Below are 13,892 nucleotides of genomic sequence, written 5' to 3'. Positions count from 1 at the left end.
GCCATGTGTGGACTGGGCCCCTGGTCATCTCAGGCTCCCGCCCCAGGGGTTTCCTCTCTGACTTCTCTCTGCTTCCTCCCTCGAGGCAGCAACTCAGCCCATGACCAAGGGAACCAACATCCTCTTCCTCCGCTTCTCTTTCCTTCCTGGTCCTCCAGGCACGACCCTGAGGCCATGGCGGGATGCTAAGCTGGACACTGCCACACCTCCCATGCCGCCCTCAAGACCTGGAAGCCCTGAGCAGATGCTGAGGGGACGCCCAGGGCTCCCCAAACCCCTGACGTCCATGCAACCAGCTTCCCCACAGTGCGGTGGAGAGAAGGGGCAGGTGGCTCCTGCTGAGGCGCCCATCATCCTCAGCTCACCACGGACTTCCAAGACTGACTCGTATGAGCTGGTGTGGCGGCCTCGGCACGAGGGTGGCAGCCAGGCTCCTATCCTCTACTATGTGGTGAAACACCGCAAGGTATGGTGCCTGACCTCCCCTCCATGAGGCTGGGTGTGGGTTTCTGCCTGCTGGCCACCTCCCCTTGAGTTCCTGCAATCTCTACCGCTGACCTTGACCTTCCTCCACTGAACTTTCCTACCACCTCCCAGGAAACTGGTTGTGATTGAGGCATTTGGGAACCTAAGAGGCCCAGGAAAAAGTCATGTGTGCCCCTTCGGGTTCTCTGTGCACTGGCTTCCCAGGAGCTAACACCACCAGCTTCTCCTCTCTGGGGAGAGTTAACAGTCTCCCTGGTAACCATCACCTGCCCTCCGCTCTTCCCTCTGTCATTTGTTGTTGATGTTGTTTTTTGTTTTGTTTTTTAACCAAAGTAAGCTCCTGTGGGTACATCCCTGCAAGAACTCTGCACGGCAAGCCAGCTCTAAGGCCAGGGAAACGAATATTTGTGAACAAGTGTTTTCTCTGGGGGCTATAAAATACCCCCTCGGTTTTAGGGACTCAACCATGGCTCAGGTTTGACAAGCAGGCGTTTGAGCTGAAAGCACATTGTGTTGTTCAGCTACTTCTCTTTGACAGAAGGAAGCCTGTCTGGGTAGATGTTTCAGGAGCTGTCAGCAGAGGGAACCTCAGGCCCTGGCAGGGTGTGGGGACAGCCAGCTAGGCCATCCTCTTGGACACAATGCCCTGTGAGGCAGGACAGGGCCCCCAGCCTGCCCCCTTCATTCGAGGCTGAGCGCTCACCTGATGTTACCCCCCCCTGGGGAGAAGGACATGAGATTTCCTTTAAGAAAATGTCCTTGAAGAGCATTTCTGTTCATCCCAGGTGTGTGCCTTTTTTTTTCCCCCCTGAGGCCATTAGATGGTAGAAAATTATCGTTCTTAAATGGATTTTTAACAGTGTCATTTGATGATGTATTATAAATGCTGTATTTTTTTATACCTTCATTGTTATTTTTGCCTATTAAAGTGCTATGTGCACTTAGTAGAAAGTATTGAAAACATGTGATTGTGGAACTGAAAGTATTTATCAACTCTTCTCCCCCCGCCAAAACCAACCAACCAACCCACCCAGCCCTGTGTGGTGCGAAGTGTTGGCCACACAGTAGCCATTCCCCTGCCCTGGACCCTGTCGGCAACCTCATTCTGTTCTTTCCCTTCATGACCTTGGGTGAGGACAAGTTCACAGACATACGGGGCCATCAGAAAGACACCTGAGGCGAAACTGCCTAGGAGGTGGGGGCCGGGGGGTAGTTTCTCACTAACCCTTGGCCCCCTGGCCTCTTCGTAGACAGTCAGCAAAGGGGGTGAATACTTGTTTAACAAAAAGCTCATTGTTCAGACCAGGTTATGGGGCAGCCCTGGTCCTAATCCTTGTTTCCCCATGTAACCGGACACCTCCATCTCAGAGTTGTAGACAGAGATCAGGGCAGGCCAAGTGCTCCTGGTCCCCGCTAGACAAGAGCCAGCAACGAGAACAAGAATCATATTTTTCAGGCCAATAGGTGGCCATGAACCTGCCTCACCAAGAGGCAGGCTGGCAAAGGCGGTGCATGGTGATCCGGAAATGCCAGGCTGAGGCCACCGTCACCCTGTGTGTGTGTGTGTGACAGTGACTAATGACCATTCTAGTTCTTATTTTTGTTTCTGAGCCCAGTGGAAGTGTGAGGCCCGTGCTGGGAGGGCCAAGGGAGAAAGGGGCACAGGGAGAGGGAGAGGACCGTGCCCCAACCGGCTCTGGCTTCTGTCAGGCTCCGGCCTGAGGGGCACTGGGGCTGCTAGGTGGATGCCACCAAAGAGAAATGATGTCTCGCAAGCAGTTCCTTTCCTGAGGGACTGACGGGTCTTAAAGATCATCCCACAAGAAAGGACTCTGAAGTGAAAAATCAGTGTTTGGGCTGTGTGTACAACCCCTTCTCTTGCAGGAGATTGGGAATCATTCCTCTCATTTTCACTTTTTCTTGTTCCGGAAGCCGGTTCCATTTCCTCCTGCATCTGCAGACCCTGGGCTACTGTGTTTGGGTTTCCAATACTACTGAGCATTCTCAGTTTGTGAAAACTTCTCCCCTTGGAACAAATCCTGGAAGTCTGACATAAATGAGCCCAGACCATCCCTGTCCCTTGAATAGTAGGTTTTGTTCTACTCTGGAATATTCTGCTTGGGGATTAGGGCTTTTTCTACCAGCTGTTTGATTCTTCAGCAAACCACGGCTTTGGCTTCCAGCAGACTGGGAGATGTGCACAGTTGGCAGTTAAGCCTTTTGTCCTGAGAGGTGGGGTAGGTGAGAGGAAGCAGCCTCCCAGCATCGCCCTTTGGGGAGGGAGCCTGGACTCCTGTATTTTTTTTTTCTTTAAAGAGCTAGAAATGTGGAGCCATTAAAGATCCATACTAGATATAATTCATCCACAGTTTTTAAGTACTAAGAAAGGAGTGAAGGCAGGAGCAGAAGAAGGAGGATTGAAATGGCAGAGACCTACTGAATGGAGGGTGTGGGGCAAGTCCAGAGAAGGGGGCCAGGCATTTGCTGGGAACCTACTGTGTACCAAGTTCACTGCTTGACACTCTATGTAAATTATCTAGTTTAATCTTCAGAATAAGCTGAGAGCTTTTATTTGCCTCATTTTAGAAATGAAAAGATTAGGGATCAGAGAGGTTAGAGAACTTGCTCAGGGTTACACAGCTGGTAAGAGACATAACCGGGACTTAAACCCAAGATTTCCTGGCTCCCAGACTCTTTTTCTTTCTAGGAGGAGTTACATATGATTATGAATGTGCTCTCTGGAGTCAAGTCACAGTTTCTGTTCACTAGTGTTGTGGCTTTAGGCAAATTGCTCTCCAAGCCTTAGCTTTCGTGAAGCGGGAACAAAACTAACACCTGTCTCTTGGGCTGTTGTCATGAAAGCACTTTATAGGGTACATAGTAAACACTCATCAGACAAAACTCTATTGGTACTGTGGCTTTTATCATCATTATCGTCATCCCATAGTATGAAGAGACTGTGTTTATTTGGTTTAAATAGAGCAAGGAGAAAGAAAGTTAAATGTGGAGGTTTTCAGAAATACAGAGAGGAGGTCTTTGGAGAAACTCAACAATGTCAGGCCTTTTGACCCTCCCCACCGAGTGTTCTTTGATGGGCCGGTTAGGTGAGGGACCAGGGAGCTGACCTCGCTGTCCCAGAGCTGGCAGGCCAGCTTAAGCCCTGCACAAACCCAGCCCATTCTCCTTCCCTGCCTCCTGCCCTGTTGGACTCCATTCTGCTGCTTATGTGAACCATAGCCACCGGGAGCTCCAGGCTGAGAGGCCAGTGCTGAAACCAGCTACCTTCTCCAGCAGGTCACAAACTCCTCTGACAACTGGACTGTCTCCAGCATTGCAGCCAACCAGCACCGCCTGACCCTCACCAGACTTGACCCTGGGAGCTTGTATGAAGTGGAGATGGCAGCTTACAACTGTGCAGGGGAAGGCCAGACAGCCATGGTCACCTTCCGAACTGGTAAGGGTCAGATGTTGCCCCCAGCTTGGGGGTCGTGGGCCTGAGCAAATCCTGCCAGGCTCAGGTGAGAAGCCCTGCTCACCTTGCCCCACTAGTCACCTTGAACTTTATCTTCCTTTCAACTGTTGCTTCACCTTGGTTTGTGAGCCCAGGCTGAGGGTCCCAGCTCTCATGAGGAGAGCCGCCAGCTGGCCTCTCTGCCCTGCTCCCCACCCCACCCCCCCAACACACACGCTAGGGTCAGGCACAATACCATGATTGTTAGGCAGAGCTAGGAATCAGTCCACACAGCCGGTGTCCTATATTATTTGTATCACCCTGCCAGATCCCCACCCCCCTGCAAAGTCTCAGGCAGAAAGAACTGTCTGGAAAGGGACACCTAATCCACACTCTCCCACTCGCTGGTCTCCACCTACTTCCATCCAGGACGGCGGCCCAAACCTGAAATCATGGCCAGCAAGGAGCAGCAGATACAGAGAGACGACCCTGGAGCCAGCCCCCAAAGCAGCAGTCAGCCAGACCACGGCCGCCTCTCTCGTAAGCTCCCCCCCCCCACCACTGGCGGCTCAGGGGGGTGGGGTGAGCAGCAGTCAGAACTGGAAACAGGTTCACTCCCTCCCAAGGTTCTTTGTTGCAGGCAGAATGGGGTCTTGTTCTGTGGGTCTGGGAGGCCTTGTGACAGTTTTCCTGGAATCTCCCCAGCCAACCCCATGAGAAAACGTAGATTGGAGTTTTTCAAGTAAAACGTAGTCTGACTTGGGGAGGGAGCACTGGCCCTGCGGGTCCAGAGAATACAGAATGGAGAGCAGCTGACTTTCGGTCCTCCGCACTCTGACACTGCAGAAGCATGGCTTCTAGGGGTTCTAGCTGAAGGACTTCTGGGAGAGGGTGACCCAGGTAGCCCTGGAAGATCTGATGTAGCCACCAGAGGGCAAGGGCTGGGAGGAGAAATAGGTCCCAGTCAGGAGCAGGCTGAGTCCAGTCACAGTACATCACCTTATCGTGTCCCTCCTCCTGCTTCCCTCCTCCCTCATGTCTGGTTTCCTCTAGCCCCAGAAGCCCCTGACAGGCCCACTATCTCCATGGCCTCTGAGACATCTGTGTATGTGACCTGGATTCCCCGTGGGAATGGTGGCTTCCCAATCCAGTCCTTCCGTGTAGAGTACAAGAAGCTAAAGAAAGTGGGGGACTGGATTCTGGCCACCAGCGCCATCCCTCCTTCCCGGCTCTCGGTGGAGATCACTGGTCTAGAGAAAGGTAGGGGTCCGGCCACTGTCCTACCTGGTCTCCTAGTTGTCCCCCACCACTCGGAGGAGGGTCAGAGCTTTGGAGGCTCTACTCTGTGCTGGTCCTCCACCTGCTATCTTGCTCACATTGGATGCTCTTGGTGGTGTCTCCTCCATCCTACAAGTCCTTCCTTCTCTGTCTTTCCATAGTGGTCCATAGCTATCCCCTCTGGGGCTCCTTTCCAAAAAAGATGGGAGTTCTTGTGTCCTTTGGGAGCTACCCAAAAGACACTACCCTGGGTGTGCTGGGGTGGGTGGGTCAGAAGTGTTTCCCAGCTCCTGGGTTCAAGTGAGCGGCTCTCACCAGGCACCTCCTACAAGTTCCGTGTCAGGGCTCTGAACATGCTGGGGGAGAGCGAGCCCAGTGCCCCTTCCAGGCCATATGTGGTGTCCAGCTATAGTGGCCGCGTGTATGAGAGGCCTGTGGCAGGCCCTTACATCACCTTCACGGATGCTGTCAATGAGACCACCATCATGCTCAAGTGGATGGTAAGTGACCTTGTACAGACTGCAAAGGGGAGATGGGGCTGAGCTTCATGATGACAAGAGCTGGCTGTTGCAATGGGGGCAGGAAGCAATCACTTTTCTATACTGCCCTTCTTCTAAGACCCCTTCCTGTATTTTTTCACAAAGGCTTCCTGTAAGTGGTCACCTCCCAACCCCCGTGTACCTGGGAATTGAGCCAGACTGACTTATCCTTACAGTACCCAGGCAGGTCAGAGGGGGCTCAGGTCTTTGGAGAAATGTCTGTTCCTTATCTCCAGAAGCTGGGGGACCTTTAGGCTAAATAACAAGTGACCTTCGTAGCATTCCCCAGAAAGCCTTGGCGAGTATCATCAGAAGTATTTGCCAGACTCCTGCAGTGAATTTTTAAATCCAGGCTGGGGTAAAATTTCTGTCCACCAGTGGGCCTGCTCACATGAGGACTTCTCTGCTCCACTGTCAACTTGCTTCTTCTCCCTTCCCTATAGTATATTCCAGCAAGTAACAACAACACCCCAATCCATGGATTTTATATCTATTATCGACCCACAGACAGTGACAATGATAGTGACTACAAGAAGGATATGGTGGAAGGTAAGCACTTTGGGGACGCGGTTTTCTCTGTTGGCAAGGGTGTCTAGGTGTTGCTGAAAGTTTAAAACTTGGGCATCTGGGTCCATATCATTGACTCCTGCCATGCGTGGGGTCATCAAGTTCATAAATCCACATGCTTCCTTCCCTTGGTGATGGGACCACAGGAACTTGGGTGGCACCTAAAAAATTCCAGTAGTTCTCCTCCACCTCATTCATGGCACCAGCCCAGACACACACCCCTGTCCAAGCCTGACTGCGATTGCTTCCAAGTGGACTAGGTGGTACACATCACCACGCGTGACTGACTCTCTTGCTGCCTTTTCCAGGGGATAGATACTGGCATTCCATCAGCCACCTGCAGCCAGAGACCTCCTACGACATTAAGATGCAGTGCTTCAACGAAGGAGGAGAGAGTGAGTTCAGCAACGTGATGATCTGTGAAACCAAAGGTGATTCTCTTTAGGCTCTCTACTCTCCCTGCTATTTTTAGCCCACCAGGACAAAGTCACTGCTCCATGTGACATGCTGGTCATGTCTTCCCCATGAAGACTCCTTATTGTCCAAATACCCCTAAACTTTGTCATTTTTAACCCTTTATTTGCCTGTGCCTCAAGTATGAATTAGGTTGCCATGGTGATGGCTTCAGGGAACTTGGGAATTAACTCATACATGAACTTATGGAATAGAACCTATTCTTAAGGTTAGAACTTTCTATAAACACTATATTCCTATAAAATTTGGTACTTACATTGATTGGTTTACTTATTTTAATTACAACCCCATGAGTTAGGAAAGAAACTGAGCATCAGGAATTGATGTATCTTGACCAAGGTCCTTTAGCCAGTTAGGGGTATTGAGTACACTCTGGGTCAAGTTTATCTAACTATAAGCCCAGATTCTTTCCTGCACTAAAACATGTTAAACATCTTCACTGAAAAGCTTAATATTTCCACATTGGTCAAGTGTTTAGATACCACCATCTCCATTTTGCAAATACTGCCAAGTGTATAACCCAAGTATATTGCGAAGAACATCATCAAGAGAAGATTACAAAGGAATAGGAACGGAGAGAAGAAAAGAACCCATTTTCCTTATGTGGACAAGATTCTCTTTCTAGCTTTGTGCTCTTTCAGTCAGTTACTCAACAAATACTCAGTGCCTCCTGTGTGCACTCCTAACCTCTTTTGTTGTGCACAGTGAAGGGAGGAGGTAGACACAGGACTTCTGGCTCTGCATGTATCAGGGGACTCACACAGAGTACCCAGGGCAAAGAGAGGCTTCACAAAGGCTTCGCACTGGTCTGGAGGGATTGACTCTTCAGGTGACTGAGAAGGGAGTAACGCGGGGGGCAGGGCAAGCCTGCACACAGCTCCAGGTGGTTGGAGGGTGTGGGAAGGAGGACGAGAGAGAGAGAGAGAGAGAGAGAGAGTGAGTGCTCAGGGAATGGCCAGGGATGGCAGTGGGCACTCTGGTCATTGAGAATTCTGTGGCTGTGAGGTTGAGAAAGCTCAGAGGTATTTCTGCAGGCGTGGGCAGATGGGAGAGAGCTGAGAAGTAAGGTAGAAAGAAGGGACGAGATTGAGTCTCTTAAGTTTATGTATTTATCTTGAGAAAGAGAGAAGAGACAGAGGATCCCAAGAGTTTGGTGTAGGGCTCTAACTCATGAACCGTGAGATCATGAGCTGAGCTGAAATCAAGAGTCGGGTGTTTAACTGAGCTACCCAGCCGCCCCAAGTTTTAGTCTCTTTTGAGGCTGTGTGTAGGACCAGGGGTTGCTAGCATGTCAGGGCTGGGAGAGAATGAAGAGAGTTCAAAGCAAACCATGAGGTGTCCGGCATAATGTACACATGGGTGATATTGCCATTTATTGAACCGGGGAAGCCAGAAGAGAAGCAGAGTCCATGAGAAAGGAACAAGGTGGAACCATTCAGTGACTTCCGGCAGCAGATTCTTCCGAGATGCTGAGAGAGAAGCAGGTCTCCCAGCAGGGGAGGGCCCTGGAGTATTTGGCAGTCACCGGGACACAGGCTGAAGTCATAGGAACAGAACAGAATACAGGATAGAGCCTGGAAGGGATTAGAAACCCTCGCAGATCTAAGAAGACAGAAAAATGTAAGCAGCAGCCTTCGGAGAGGTAGCGGGAAGTCACTGCCTGTGCTGTGGGAGAACCCAGGGGGAAGACAGCTCTGAAAGGGAGTTCTCAAGGTCAGGCACACCCTGACAATAGCACAACGCCGAGGAGGAGTCACCATCTTGTCACTGAGTTGGTGTTTCCTAGCTACCGGCTGTGCTAGAGTCCCTCCATCTCCTTGCTCTAGGCCCAGGCTCAGACTTGGCACTTTGCATCCCTTAATCTGCCCAGGAATAGCAAAACCATGGGTAGGATCTTCCATTCCCAGTTCTTTTGCTGGTTTCATGCATCCTGTTTTTAGATTTTCTTCCAAAAGTTCACCAGCTGTTCTTTGAGAAAAGCCCTATACCTTTTCTGCCCAGAAGACCCATTCTGAGACCAGGGTTTGGGTTGTATTTTGAAGTAGAAGGTTCAGATGCCTTCTGCAGTAACAAATTTCCCATCAGAGGCCAGTTTCATGCTGAGCTTGGATACCACACTCATCTAATACAGAGTTTTGAGGCCCTGCCTTGTGAGTTTGACCCCATTTCCCACACCCATTGAATCAGGTCTGTTGATGTTTCCTGTTTGTTGTGAGAGAAATGTGAAGGAATTGATGCTGAAGTGTCTTGTTCACAATTACAGCCCGGAAGTCTTCTGGTCATCCTGGTCGGCTCCCACCCCCGACTCTGGCCCCACCTCAGCTGCCACCCCCTGAAACCATAGAACGGCCAGTGGGCACTGGGGCCATGGTGGCACGCTCCAGCGACCTGCCCTACCTGATTGTTGGGGTCGTCCTGGGCTCTGTCGTCCTCATCATCGTCGCCTTCATCCCCTTCTGTTTGTGGAGGGCCTGGTCTAAGCAAAGTGAGTGACCCCCTCAGCACCAAGGGGAAGGAGCCTGGGGAGGGGAGGAGGGGAGGAGGGGGCCTCCCAAGAGGCCAAGGAGGCCTCCACCCAGGGAAGGTTGGAGATGCCCTGCTTCACATGCACTAGAGCATAAGCTCCTGGGTCCCCCACAGAGCTCGGAGAGATAAGAATACATCAAGCCTGGGCCCTTTCCTCCCAGCTCATGGACGCTGGTGGATGGAAAGTAGGAAGTGGAAAGTGGTCTGTCCCCTCTTTTCTGGAACTCAGTACTTGTCTGGCTTCAACTCCTTTTAAATTCTGAAGCTGCTGTTCTGACCACTTGCTCATGTTGAAAATGCATCCCACACTTTCCCTGCCCCCTCTCTCGGTCTGTAGATGCCTTGAGCTTTCCCTATTGTCCTGTTGCTAATTTCTGCTTCAAATGACAACACATCGGGCCAGCTTGTCTCATTCAAACATTGCTTCTTCTGTTGGCTCACTGCTTCCTTCCCCAAACCTGTGCCCCTCTATCTCCTCACCTTTCTCCCCAATGAAGAAAAGAATCTAGATGTTAGGAGAAATGGGTGACTGGAAGAATATGTTCTGAGAAAAAATATTTTCATCCCTATATGGTCAGAAATTTTCTGAGATTTCTATGGTATTGGAGGCTGCCTTGAGCTTCCTTGGCCTAAGCATACCTCTGTCCTTCTGTCCTTCCAGAACATACAACAGACCTGGGTTTTCCTCGAAGTGCCCTTCTGTCCTCCTCCTGCCAATACACTATGGTACCACTGGGAGGACTCCCAGGCCACCGAGCCAGTGGGCAGCCCTACCTCAGTGGCACAAGTGGACAGGCCTGTGCCAATGGGATCCATGTGAACAGGGGCTGCCCTGCCGCTGCCATGGGCTACCCAGGCCTGAAACCTCAGCAACACTGCCCAGGGGCGCTTCGGCAGGTAACGTAGTCCTGGGAACGCAGACAAACAGGTGCGGGCCCACACGGGGGCGTTGGGGGGGTGCTGCTTCCTGGGGCTCCCTCCCTCCTAGCCTTTAATCCTGGGCTGCTGTGTCTGGCTTTCTTTAGTCAGGAGCAGCTCATTCTGTTGAACACGGAACAGGAAAGTTACTCGGACTGTGATGTGACCTTTTCGTTACTCTTTCTTTTGAGCAGCGGGATGACCCCAGCAGCCTGCTGAAGCAGACCGTTCTTGGCACTGGATATGACCCCCCCAGTCACCAGATTCCTAGGTAACTGGGCCTTCCCATCCCTGCCTTCCCCTCAAACCCAACCTCAGTCACTGAGAGGAGACGGGGGACCCACATCTGACAACCTGCTCAGCTGGACTCTTCTCAAGGTGTTGTGTTTGCAGTTATAATGCCCTTTCTGCTCTGAGGCATAGGTTGGCCTCCAGAAATCTGTCCTTCACTTGGCAGGCCAGAGTTGCACACATGGAGTTGGCTCTGTCCCCAGGCCTCTGGACACCTGACTGCATGTCCTCTCATGCACTCAGGACTTGCATGGAATAAAATGGAAATAGACTAGAATTACCCAGAGAAGTTGTGATACAACATCTTCATGTTCAAAGGGCACTAGTCCCTGCCCCATCTGAGCCCTGACCAGCCTCAGACAGGGCAGCAGCCAGGCACTGGGAATACAGGCCCACTCCACCCCCACCTCACCTCTCCATCTGGTCTCGTGCCTGCAGGGGTCCCAAGTCTAGCCCAGAGGATGGCTCTTTCTTATATACACTGCCTGATGACTCCACTCACCAGCTGCTCCAGCCCCACCAAGACTGTCACCACCTCCAGGAGCAGCCCGCCCCCACAGGCCAGTCAGGCATGAGGAGCGTACCCCAGGGTCCTGGGCTGGAAGCAACGTGGGACCCTCTTTTTCACCAAGGTTGGCACCAGGGGCAGGGCTGGAAATTGACGAGGTTGGGAATGACCTGAGGGAGGCAGGCGTCCACAACCCAGAAGTGTCCTAGAGAGGTGGCCTGAAGTAGAGTCATCCACAGTTTTTCTGTGGGGGAGACACGGCCCCACAGATCCATGCGGATGAACCAGCTGGGTCCACGTCCATCTTGGCAAGCTTGTGTCCTCAAAGGCCAAGAAGAGAACACGCTCCCATTTCAGAGAAAGAAGCCCTTTCCGTCTTGGCGTTTCACGACCATTCACAAATTCCAGCTGCCTCTCCTCACACCAAGAGGCGTTCCCTAATCACCCCAAATACCTTGCTCTGTTGGGTCTTGTCTCTTAATTAAGGAATGAGATTATATCAGTCATTAGGAAGCCGAGTTCTCACATCATCATAACTCTGCTTCCACAGAACTTTTTCTCCACGAGCCTCCATGCATGACCCCTGTCCTACCATCTTCCCTCGTGCCAGGCTCTTGGGAATCAGCGCATGCTGGTTGCAGTGAGGCTGGTTCCGTTGGCTAACGTTTCTTAGCTTCCATGGTAGGAATGGTCCATTCGCATGCAGTTCCTAGACACCGTCTCTGGGAGATAAAATTCTAAGACCGGCATCATCAAAACTGGACACCATCTGGGGTGGGATTATGCCCAGAAATCCTACCATACAGGTAGACTAGCCACTTGAATCTGGAAAGAACAGGGCTCTCTCCCACATTTCATGGCTCAGCTGACTTCATCCACCCCAGGTTACAGGCTAAGTAGTCGAGAGTCTCTGTGGTCCCACCACTGAAATGTGTAGGTGGGACATGGGCAACAAGTGGCCCACCCCATGTCTCTGAGACCTTAGAGGGAGCATAAATGTCACTGTCACAGTTGTTTGTGTCTTTCTCTTAGGGCTAGTATAACCAACTCCCATCACAGAGAGAGACTGACCCAGTACCACTGAGCACTGATTCCTGGGCAGTCTGGATTTTAATGTTTCCCACTTTTCTCTCCCCTCAGGGCCCCCGTGCTGCTTGGGCCTTGTCCCAGTTGAAGAGGTGGACAGTCCTAACTCCTGCCAAGTGGGTGGAGGAGATTGGTGTTCCCAGCACCCCAAAGGAGCCTACACAGGGCAGGAGCTCGGGATACGGCTCTCCCCCAGCCCACCATTGCATGTATCTTTTGAAACACCACCTCCTACAATTTAGGCAGAAACCAATAGCCCAGAAAGACTATATATTGTTTTTAAAAAGAGACAGAAAATTGGTATTTATTTTTCTATAATAGTCATATTTATATATTTATGCACTTGTAAATAAATGTATATGTGTTTTTATACTTCTGGAGAGATGTAGGGAATCCTACCCATTGAGGTATGAGAAGGGAATCAAAGAAGCCCCAATACAGGATTCAACCAGGAAAGAGTAACATAGACTGAGAAGGCAGCCCTTCCCGAGAGCCTCTGTCACTGCCCAGGAGGCTGCAGAAGGCCCCCAGAGAAGCTTGCGGAAGGAAGAATCTTAGCACACTGTTCGTGACAACGATGAAGGAAAAGCAAGGGCCCCGCTATCACAGGCTAGAGACACTCGTGAAGATGGCTGGAGCTGGTACTACAGGAGATGTTTTCAGAAGATGCCCATGAGAATGGACTAAGATGTGTATAGTCCTACAAGCATTAACAGACCTTCCAGAATCAATCTGTGGCAGCATATCTCTGTAAAAACAAACACTGTAACTTCTAAATAAATGTTTAGTCTTCCCTGTACCGCTCAGCTTAGTGACATATGAGTCAGCATCCTCTTTAAACATTAGGATACGCTTTTTGAATATTTGAAGAAAACCTCTACTCGTGACATTTTTAGCTCTGTCAAGACAGAGCCGAGATCTGGAAGAGGTAGGAGACGTTTCATTTTTTGTCTTTTAAAATACTGTGTCAGTAAGTGTTTCATCCAAGAGGGAAATTGTGTGAAGGAGGCAAGGAGAAGCAGATTTGCAGTCTCTTACTGACTGGACTCGAGGGGAGGCTTTGGTCTTATCGGAGGAATGAAACTTCTCTTTTCTCTATAGATAACGGATGGAAGACTACTTTCTCCAAAATACCATTTAGTTAAGTGCTAGACTGCACATGCACGCGTGGTGCCTGATCTGCTTTCCTTCTTTCCTACAATAGACCAACATTGCCAGAGGAGTTGATTTTTAAACAACCAGGGAGTCAAGATTTACTTCTGTACAACCCTAGGACCAACCTTGATACGTGCAACTGGCACTAGATGGGGGCTGAAGCTTTGCAGTGAAAGCGCTAGCACTCCCATTGTTCTCGTGAGGGAAAAGTATTTTTTAGATTGAAGGTAAGTTACAGATGAAATGCTGCTTGAGACACTTAATCTGGTTAAGAGTCCCAGAGCCAGACTCCCCACGCTCTAGGAGATGCCAGAGAGAGAGACAAGATTCTAGGACAAGCGCACCCTCTGCTGGCCGGAAGAAATAGTGCGCCTGCTCTTAGCTTCCATGCTTTTTCCATCCAATAGCTAAATTTTAGGATAAAGAGCTCTCATCGAGTTGCAACATGATCTTCTGAAAAGCTGTATTTAAAAAATATTTTAAGAAACAAAGTGAAGGCCTATAAGGAACATGGAAATGATAGAAGAACTAGCATGTAAGTTCAGCCACAACCTTGCACTGAGGACGGAGAAGTCACTTCCCAGAGTGGGACAGAGCCCGTGCTCTCCATCTT

General features: G+C 50.6%; 1 protein-coding gene across 3 annotated transcripts in view; it reads left to right on the top strand.

Moving 5' to 3' along the window:
- The window catches only part of BOC (BOC cell adhesion associated, oncogene regulated), a 72,444-nt gene extending 59,521 nt beyond the window's left edge, over nucleotides 1-12,923 (top strand). The window contains exons 9-20 of one of the 3 annotated variants that reach the window (XM_086675421.1): nucleotides 159-466; nucleotides 3,781-3,940; nucleotides 4,367-4,477; nucleotides 4,991-5,197; nucleotides 5,534-5,715; nucleotides 6,198-6,303; nucleotides 6,630-6,752; nucleotides 9,059-9,280; nucleotides 9,983-10,218; nucleotides 10,434-10,510; nucleotides 10,969-11,162; nucleotides 12,179-12,923. In XM_086675421.1, coding sequence (XP_086531547.1) covers nucleotides 159-466; nucleotides 3,781-3,940; nucleotides 4,367-4,477; nucleotides 4,991-5,197; nucleotides 5,534-5,715; nucleotides 6,198-6,303; nucleotides 6,630-6,752; nucleotides 9,059-9,280; nucleotides 9,983-10,218; nucleotides 10,434-10,510; nucleotides 10,969-11,162; nucleotides 12,179-12,366 — 2,114 coding nt within the window. In that variant the 3' untranslated portion in view covers nucleotides 12,367-12,923. Of the gene's footprint in view, nucleotides 1-158; nucleotides 467-3,777; nucleotides 3,941-4,366; nucleotides 4,478-4,990; nucleotides 5,198-5,533; nucleotides 5,716-6,197; nucleotides 6,304-6,629; nucleotides 6,753-9,058; nucleotides 9,281-9,982; nucleotides 10,219-10,433; nucleotides 10,618-10,968; nucleotides 11,163-12,178 lie in introns of those variants that run through there. The other 2 variants (XM_086675420.1, XR_015240307.1) reach the window with 2 other exon arrangements.
- The last annotated feature ends 969 nt before the right edge of the window (nucleotides 12,924-13,892 follow it).

This window comes from Puma concolor, chromosome C2 (genome assembly GCF_028749965.1).
Source record: "Puma concolor isolate L17-30 chromosome C2, mPumCon1.1.hap2, whole genome shotgun sequence".
In the NCBI taxonomy this organism is placed as follows: domain Eukaryota; kingdom Metazoa; phylum Chordata; class Mammalia; order Carnivora; family Felidae; genus Puma; species Puma concolor.
The sequence above is the reverse complement of the archived record's forward strand: the minus strand, read 5'-3'. Positions and strand labels throughout refer to the sequence as shown.